The sequence below is a fragment of the Colius striatus genome, chromosome 4 (assembly GCF_028858725.1).
Source record: "Colius striatus isolate bColStr4 chromosome 4, bColStr4.1.hap1, whole genome shotgun sequence".
Classification (NCBI taxonomy): domain Eukaryota; kingdom Metazoa; phylum Chordata; class Aves; order Coliiformes; family Coliidae; genus Colius; species Colius striatus.
In genome coordinates this window covers 33,861,937-33,871,394 of record NC_084762.1, presented here as the reverse complement: position 1 = coordinate 33,871,394, position 9,458 = coordinate 33,861,937, and the positions used below count along the sequence as shown (strand labels likewise).

The window sequence follows — 9,458 nt, the reverse complement described above, 5'->3', positions numbered from 1 at the left end:
AAAGATACCGGTGGCACAGTGTATATGAGTAATGAGGCAGTGTAAATGAGGCATATGCACATCCAGCTTTTTTTTTCTTTCCAGAAGTACATCATCAGCACGGTTGTTGCATAGCCTGCAAAATCTTATGCTGTATTTTACCAATTATACTGCATTTTATGAATTGTGCTGCATTTTACTAAAACATAGTGATGTCTTACCATGTGCCTGTTGCACCCTTACGTGCTGTAACTGGGTAAAACTTTTAACAGGCATTTAGCTGTGTGAATTAACCCCATGGACTATGCCCACTGTAGCAGCGTAATTCTTTGTCAGCAGAATTTGTTTTCACAGCCTACTCTTATCAGAAGACAGCCGTGATTACTAAGCTAAATTGGTATGTGATACCATATGGTGTTTTGAAGCTGCTTGGTTACTATGGAGGATAAATAGCTCCTGACCCTAAAGAGGATCTTTTTAGGAAAAAAAAAAAGAACAAACCAAAACCAAACCACAAACCCCACCAGTGTCCCTATGCCTTATAAGGCATGGGCAGGCTTACTCCAGTGCTGAAGGAGGGGCGGTAACGGGTTCATGCTGCTGAGTTTTCTCTGGCAACGCTTGCAGGCGACTGAAGAAGTCGCAAACGCTTCGCTCCCCGGAACCTGGGAGAGAAAGTCAGGGAGGAGAGGAGGCAGCAGGTGAATTTTCTATTAAAAAAAAAAACCAAAAAACCCAAACCAACCACCACTTGATCATGGGAAAATCAGGTGAGCAAATGCCTTCCTACAGCTGGCTGTGTATTCTTACAAGGTCCGTGCCTGGTTTCGCGCTCGGAAAGCATGCTAAAGCGTTAGTGGGTTTCCTGGGCGAGAGCCGCTTTCATTTGTGCGTGGTGCAGCCTGGGAGGAGCTTTCTCTCTCACACTGGATTAGATTAAAAAAGCAAGAAAAACGACCCCCTCCCCCCGCCCCACTTGCACAACAGAGAGGTAGTGCTGTTTTACCTACAACTTATGTTTTGTAACTTATAGTAGCCTTGCTTTGCAGTGTGAACTAATTTTGAGCCCTATAACTTGAAAATTGCCTTGCTCCTAGCTGTCTGACAAAATTTACATACCTTGCAGATAGGCAGCAGGATGCTTTGGGGAGTGAGGGCGGAATTTCTTTTATCATGTTTCCTGTCAGGCAGATTTAGATGTAAAATATGGTAACCGTTTTACTGAGAAGAGCCTTGCTCAGCTCCCAAGTCTCTCACCAGCTGTGCTCATGTTGGTGAAGCCTCTCCCTGCTGCTGGCTGCCTTTCTGGTCCTTTTCCCCACCGCTGCCAGCTGTTTGCTCTAACACTCTCAGCTGGGAGAGACTCCTCCAAAGCTGCCAGGGAGCTGGAGACCTTAAGAAGTGAGAGTTTATGCTTGGGGTTTCCTCTGTCTTTGTCCTGTTAGGGTCCTGAGTGAAAATCTGTGCCTATTGTTCTGAAACAGCTGTGAAACTGGACAGCTTTTTTTTTGTTGTTCTTGTGGTTAAGATGTTATTTCTGTGACAAATCAGAGCCTGGTGGCATATTGTCTGTCTGTCCTGTGTGTATTAGTATTTGATTCACCCCAAAACCTTAGGTCTCTTCCAGAGAAACTTGAGGAAGGCCTTTTTGCGGGTAACACTTTCATGGGCCTCAGCATGAGTGTGTCGATTTTTTTTCCCTCTTCCTCTTTCTTTTTTTAAAGGTCACTGTCCTAAATGAGATCAGAGCTGTGTGCAAATGTAACTCTAAAGGGCTTACTGGTGTGACACCCAGTCCAGGCAAAGCACTGTGTAGCAGCCAGTGCGTGGGTTTGTCCCCATGTCCTGGAACCTGCGTATGTTTTCAATTGGGATTTAGTAAATAACCTTACAGTTTAAATAACTGTGAGAAGTAACAAGTTCAGCACCTTCTTTTAATAGCATAAAAAGTACAGATGCAAGATAAGTCTGTTGGCTGTATGTTATTAGCAAAGCACATGGGTCAAAAGCAGTAACTCCCAATCCCAAACCAGTTAGAATCTTCTCTTGTTTTAATATGCAAATTGCTAATAGAGTCTTAAGGCAATTACTGTATTTTCTATTTCCTGCCCATTTCTTACTGCTCCGGAGTTGATTGTTCCACACTTGGGGGCAACAACAGAAAAGAACGTCGTTTTGCCAAGGCTTGGGTAATGTGTTTGCATCCCTAAGCAGTTACACAAACAGTGCTTTAGATCTAAGTGTATGTTGAAAATGTTCTGTCACTTTTGTCACACTTCGAATTGATGGTAAACTGGGTGCAGGTTACTGTCTGTGTGCACTATTATTAGATTAATCTTAGAAAACTGAGATACTGTCCTGACAATTGGCTTATTGACTAAATCCTATCTGCCCTTTCCAGTGCATTGGAGTCTGCAAATTCCTGTCTGAGATCATTCAGTGTGGTGTGCCTTTGAACGGGTGAAAGCAGCTACTTTACAGAGTACCACTTTCTCTGTGATTTCTGTGAAATACCTCATCTTCCTGCTGTGGTACTCTTAAGGATGTGATGCAGGCAGGTTTCTCCATAGCAGGGTGTATGGAAATGTAACAAGCTGGGATCTATCTGACCTTGAAACAGTTCTTGCTTCTCTCCTGGGCCAGAAAGGCTAAAGCAGAGATTACCTGACAGCAAAAATTTAAGGAAGTTCTGATTCATGTGAAGTTAACAGGGATACTATTTTAGAATAAATGTCTTCAGAGCAGTTTCTTTGGCAGATCTATCTTGAGGTCTAAGCATCCACAGACAAAGAAATCTTGCTGTTGAAAATCTCAGATCTTGGATTAAAGCTCTCTAATAATGTGTTGTTACTGGCTGTTGGGTTGTATTTCAAACAATGCTTGTTGCACGTATCAGAGCTAGAGACAGCGTTGGTTTTGCTTCATTGAATAAAGCTGAGTGCTGGCAAATATTGGTACCTCTGACTCAGCTTCCTTCCCTGGAAGCTGCAGGCTGCTAAAACCAAATTCATACTGGAACTCCCTCACTGGGTTTAGTAAAATGTCTTCCCATGGCCGTAACTCCTGAAAATACTTACCATAGGGAGCCACTCTGCCTTCCCCCTCTCTTCTCTTTTCGGACAGCATTTAGATTAGAGGATGGTGCCGGCTGCCCTCCCCGAAGAGCCGGATAGGAAAAGACAAGGGTGAGTTTTTCTGCAGGAAATGAGGTGATGGTGAGGCGGCTGCTGCGTCGGCTGGGCTCTGGGCTGCTGCAGCTGTGCGTGGCTGGGGCCAGGGCCCTGCGGGCAGCCCGCGCCGGACTGCACCGTGCCCGGGAGGGACACCCATGCATCCATCCTTCACAGGCCGTGCGCGGAGCAGCAGCCGCCTGACACACGCTCTCCTCTGCCATGCAGCCTGGGGACTGCTGCTGCCCTGTGGGAGGCTCCCAGAAACTGTGATGGAGGCAGAAAAAAGGCAGCCAAAAGGCTCATTTCTTCCGCTTCCCCTTCGGCCCTGCCTGGGGAGAGGCAGGGAGCTTGCCTCACTTGACTCTGAAAATGGGACAGAGCTGGCCAGAGTCAAATCGCCCTGTGACTTCTGTCTAGCATCAGACAAAGGCAAAAACGAGCTCAGTAAATATTGTCTGTCTTTTTACAATGTTCGTTTTTTTTGCTTCCTCCGCCTGCAAATGTGTGTGGGGCTCCAGAGGCAGGGCTGGGAGTTCCCCCTGGGCTGCTTGTTGAGTCAGTACAAAAATAAGAGCCAAGAAAGGGAGCTGAAAAAAAAAGACAGGAGCCAAACTCAGTGCACTTTTTTATGCTGGTTTTAGTCTTCCTTGGAAGCATCTGCTGGTTTTAACCCTTACAATGCACCTTTGGAGCACAGTAAAAAGGACTGTTGTGTTTTCTGTGGAGGGAGCTATACCTTCAGCTGAAATGCAAACTTGTACTTTATCACCTTGGTAGGAGACAGCCATAGCAGATCATAACTAATGCACAAACACACTAGAAAAATTACCTGTTTGCTTTCTGAGAAGTGAGATGCTTGCAAGCTGCCAAAATGACAGTGCTTTTCATATTGACTGGTTTTACAGTTCTGGTGGGGAGAGAGGAAGTGAATTAAGTCTCAACTGTGAGCAACTGAGCAGTCATGTTTGGTGACAGTGGGGTATTTGCAGAACTTGTTAATACAAATTACTGGCTGTTTCTCTTTACATCAGAGCTGAACTGGAGGTGTGGTGGGAAAAGGGCCTTTCAAAAATCAAGTTGATAGAATTAAAACCGTTACACTTCTCCAGTTTTCATGCGTAGAAGACACTGATTACTATATTAGCCATTTATTGAACTTGAACAGAGAAAAATCTGCAAGGAAGATGTTAGGCTTTGGCAAACAATATTCTAGGCCCAATTTTTACCTGTCTGTTGAGCCATCAGGGTTTTGGCAGGGGAGAGGTGAAGAATGCAGCAGTCATCCTGTGCAACAATGGTTACTCCTGTTGACTGTTAGATAAGTAGCCTTAGCTCCTCATGGTCGAGGCAGATAAATAACAAAACTAAGTATGAAGGGCTTACAAAGGGTAAGATGGAATGTAGTCATCTGTGGTAGCCGAGATATCTACCAAGGTTTCTCATGCTGTAGAGCTGCAATGTCAAAAAACATCAGCTCTCCTTTCTGAATCCTCCAAGAAGTCTTTCTCAAAAAAAAAGAAAAGAAAAAATTCAGGAAGAGAGCTTTTATTGCTGCAATTCAGTGAAAACATTCAAGCCCTCAGTTTTCTATTGGTGCAATTGATATAGCATCTATCTTGTGTGAATTTGAATTTGCCTTAGTTGCTGCTCTATGTGCAGGAACAAAATATAAGAGAAATTGAATCTCTTGACAGTAACTGCTTTGTTGTTTATTGCATATCTCCACAGGCCAGAGGGCTATTTCAGTGGAGGCTGTGCTGTTCTCTGGAAGATAAGCTGGAGCATATCTACATTATGTTTTTACAGGCAGACATGAGCTTGTTCTGCCCAGTCTGTGAAGGTCTGAACAGTGGCCAGAACTGTGCAGGGTGGCCCTGCAGACAGGGCTGGGGAAGGCTGGACATGTGGCCAACTGCTCTGGTTCAGAACCAGCTCCTGTGCAAGTGGGTATAAGGAGACAGTAGTAGCTTGGAATGTTGTGGAGGAAGACAATATGGGCCTGCTTAAGGCCACCAACAAAGCTTATCAAAGCTTTACTGTCATTTAAAGTGGACCAAACCAAGTTACCAGAGTGAATCTCAGCCTTGAGCAGAAATTGCATGGGCTTTGCTTGATCTCAGCTCTAAGCATCATGGTTGCAGAGCTGCATGAAATGGTTAGGTAACTGTCCTTCTGAAGCTTTGCCTTGCCACCACTGTTGGTTTGGTGTTTAAGGTCTGATGTCTAACATAGGTTGTGAGGGCTCTCTCCGCATATACGTCTGTGTGTCAGCAAAGCTGAAATGGGGTTGCATGTGCTGCTGAAGTCTCCATAGAATCATAGAATCATTACGGCTGGAAAAGGCCTGTAAGATCATCAAGTCCAATCACTCACCTCACACTGCCAAGCCTGTCACTAAACTAAATCATATCCCTCAGTACTTCATCTGCCTGTTGTAAATGTGAAGGGGGACTGTTGAGCTCTGGTGTTAGTTTGGCAGACATTAAGAAATTATTGAATACATGCTTAATTATACCTTATGTGTTTGTTCATCACACTTGTAAATTCTGTGGTTCATTGGCACATGTTGGGCACTTAAGTGATCCTCAAAGTGATTTGGGGGTGAACTATGGTAGGGTATAACCTGTTTTTTTATTTTCCCTTATGAAGGACCATTACTAAATTAGACCTCTCATTTTAAAATCACAGAAGGGTTGAGGTGGGAAGGGACCTCTGGAGGTCATCTGGTCCAACCCTCATGCTCCAGAGGGCCACCTAGTCCTGGTTGCCCAGGACCGTGTCCAGGTGGGTTTTGGAGTATCTCTGAGAATGGAGACTCCACAACATTTACTGGCAATCTGTGCCAGTGGTCTGTCACCCTAACAATGAAAAAGTGTTCTGTGATGTTCAGACTTTGATGGTTCTTATAGCTTCTACAGTTTCACTGTAGCCCCTGAGGGCTGCAGCTCCTCTCTGCCTCTTGTGTGGGTCTCTGTGGCCCGCAGGCTCTCCAGCACGGCCTGCACCATGGCCGCCGCCTCACACAGTCTCTTGCCCTTCCAGGCACACTCATCCAGAGCTGCTGGTGGTTCTCGGTCCTGCCATTGCCCTGCACGGGTTGCAGGGTTACAGCTGCATTCTCACCATGGGTTGCAGAGAGGTCTCCAGTCCAGCGCTCCTCCTTTCTTCTTCCTCCTCTGACTGTGGGGTCCACGTGGTTACCTCCATCTTGTAGCACCTCTATCTCTTCTTCTGGCTCAGATTTCCCTTCTTAAGTAGTGACCACAGAGGCACCAGATGGGCCTGGCCAGGCTGGAGGTTGGTCTACCTCAGAGCCAGGGGATGTTTTGAGACTGCTTGCTGTGACCAGCATTGCAGCTCCCTCCTCTTGTTACCATGAAAAAGCAGCTCCACACAAACCCATGCCACCCATCTCTGGAAACAGTCAAGGCTGGGTTGGACAGGGCTCAGCAACCTGATCTAGATGAAGATATCCCAGCTCATGGCAGAGGGTCGGACTGGAGGACCTTTAAAGCTCTCTTACAACACAAACCATTCTATTATTCTATGCTTCTATGAAATAAATAAGATTTTGAGTTATGAGTACTGGGGTTTAGCCTGCTGAGCAGGGGGATGGGAATGAGATGATGTAATTGATAGTAAATGTGGATAAAGTAAGCTTCCTGTGTCTCCCTGCCTGGCCTGGACTCCTGCATAGGTGAGTTTGCACATCAGCGATCAGAAGAAATGTGCATGGCCATATTTCCATGCCTCAGGGATGTGCATAAACCAACATACTTTGAGCCTCACCCCATCTATCTTGGATGTCCTTGGCAGAAAAGGAAGGTGAGAGGGTATTGGAGCTAATTAGATGCAAGCTAGTCCAGGCTACCCAAAGCAACAGTAGAACGTAAATGGTATAAAGTATAAAATGGAGGAGCATATCCCAGGAGAACTGGAGTAGTTCTACTTTTCTTCAGTCCTTCTTTGCAAAATTCTTTACTTTGCAAAGACTTTGGTTGGCACCAGACAGCTAACATTGCTATATCAAAGGAACCAACAAGATTCTTGTGTTGTTGCCTATCCCCAGAACAAAATATGCAGCCTCCAAAATATCAGTAAGTGACCTGCAAAAAATTACACCTGTAAAGGTATAATGGTATAATGGGTACCTCCCACTTACGGAGGGCTAAGAACTGTTAGGGAGGGAAGAAGAGAAGAAATGCTTCACTTTCTCCTCCTGTGTAGTGTGGTCAGTTCTAACACATGCAGGTCACTTGGGGCTTTGTGTTTTGAAATGAATGTACCCTAGGAGTGGTGTGACATTTAGACTGAAGAAATGGAACCTTACTAATGAGGTGGTCTCCTTAGTCTTTTTTAAAAGGGTTAACAGCTTACACATTAGTTTGTCTACAAGGGCTGTCTGTGGGTGTGTGGCATGATTACAATATTTAATTGACCTCCATGGCAGAATGGCAATAAAAATAATACTTTTGATTTTCTTTCATACAAAGCTAACACTGGCTTCTCTAAATATGATGAGCAGTCAGTTCCAACCTGATGAAAGACAATCCTTCCATGTAAGTGACTACCTGTTGACAGACTTGTTTGTCCGATTGATTGGAGGAGAGAGGGGCAACATGCAGAGGACTTCTACCCCCACCCTTGCCTCCAAAGAAAGTGAGAACTTGGTTCTGTCTGTGCTCAAGATTGCTATTTATTACTGCTCTCCTTTTTTTTTTTTTTTAATACTTAAATCACAGAAGGCTGTGCTGCCTCTCAGAGCTGTGCAGTTTCCAGTTTGCCAGGTGTTTCTTTTTAATCAGGGCAGTCAATTGCCTAACAGCTTGTAAAGGGCCTTAAGTGAGGAAGTAATCAACACTATTATAGCAAGAACAGGATTTGCAGTCAAATAGTGACATGACTAATGTCATTGAAACATTGTTACACTGCTGGCTTCATATTCTGGGGCAATATGTCTCAAATTTGGTATGGGGAAAATAGTGTGTTACATCATACAACACAGGTAATGCAAACTTACTAAGCTGTCGGTTTGCTGCAGAGGAAACCCAGGTAATAAAGAGTGGCAGCTTTGTCCATCAGATTCAATTAACTGAGACATCTTACTGTTGTCCTGAAGTTCACCCCAGTGATAACCATGAGTATTTAAGAAAAGTTTAGGCAAAACTGAATGCTGAAAGACATCAGAGAATCTCCTCCCTTAAGAGGGATCTCCTGAGCTGATGGGAAAGCTATTCTGAGCAACCTGGTAAACACAGGAACGTTGCAGGAGACCACTCCTACTCAAACCCATGTCTGATGATAACCCCCAATTCCTTTCATTCCCATAAGCAATACTTTATCTTCTAACTTTTAGTAAGGTCCTAGGATCATTCAAGTTGGAAAGGGGTTAATGTACCAACAATTATGATATCTCCCATAAAAGACTATTGTGTGGGATTGAGATGTTGCCCCTTTACTGAATTCTTGTGTCAAAGGTGTAAAAAAAGACAAAGAAACCCCACTCAGGATGTAGTGCTTTCTGAATAGAGTATCATTTTATCTTTCCTTCCCTCCAGGATGTATACGTTATTTCATTTCTTCTGTATGTTTCCAAGCAATGAGCTGGATTTGTTAGGGAAAGAGGGAGTTCAGCACTGATGGAGGTCAGTTTTTATGGCCGAAAGGGATCCATGAATTGGACCATCAGATCCATGCTCCCAAATGACTTATTTAGGAATAGCACTAAGGAGGCAGGTCTTTGAAAGTGATACTGTCCAAAATAGGGGAGCAAGAAAGTGCAGTCAAATATGTGAAGAAAGAGATATGGAATATTCAGTCCCTGTGGCACTGCAGGGGCTTGTCGTTATAAGAAGACCATCCTGGACTGTTTGTAGCTTTAAACCAAAGTGTTGAATCAAAATGCAGTGGAGGCATAACTTTCCTCTTAACGTTTCTCATATCAGTTAAATATTCATCACTTCTCTATTGAAGGAACATTGTTCTCTGAGTGTGAAAAATCCAGGGAATTATATTTCAAGTGAGGATAAAGATTATTAATAATAACTGTGTCAGGTCTCTTAGAACGATATAGATGAAAACGTAGTCATTAGAAGCTGGGATGTCTTTTACTCAATAATTTTGTTTGTTTTCAGTCTGTTAATAGAGAAGTTTGTGTAAATAGATGTATCTCCATTTAACTGGGGCAGTAGCAAAGGACTTATGATTACTTTACACTTCCCTAAAGCCTCCAGTGATTTTTTTTCACAAATAAATTGGGCATATTAAAAGTTGTATTTGCTGAATTCTTATTCCACCCCAATTTCT

The 9,458-nt window shown here is 44.0% G+C and overlaps 1 protein-coding gene across 1 annotated transcript in view; it reads left to right on the top strand.

Moving 5' to 3' along the window:
- The first annotated feature begins 443 nt into the window (after positions 1-443).
- The window catches only part of GLIPR2 (GLI pathogenesis related 2), a 30,156-nt gene continuing 21,141 nt past the window's right edge, over positions 444-9,458 (top strand). Inside the window, exon 1 of the mRNA XM_061995222.1 lies at positions 444-749. Within this exon, the coding sequence (XP_061851206.1) occupies positions 737-749 (13 nt within the window). The 5' untranslated portion in view covers positions 444-736. The remainder of the gene's footprint in view (positions 750-9,458) is intronic.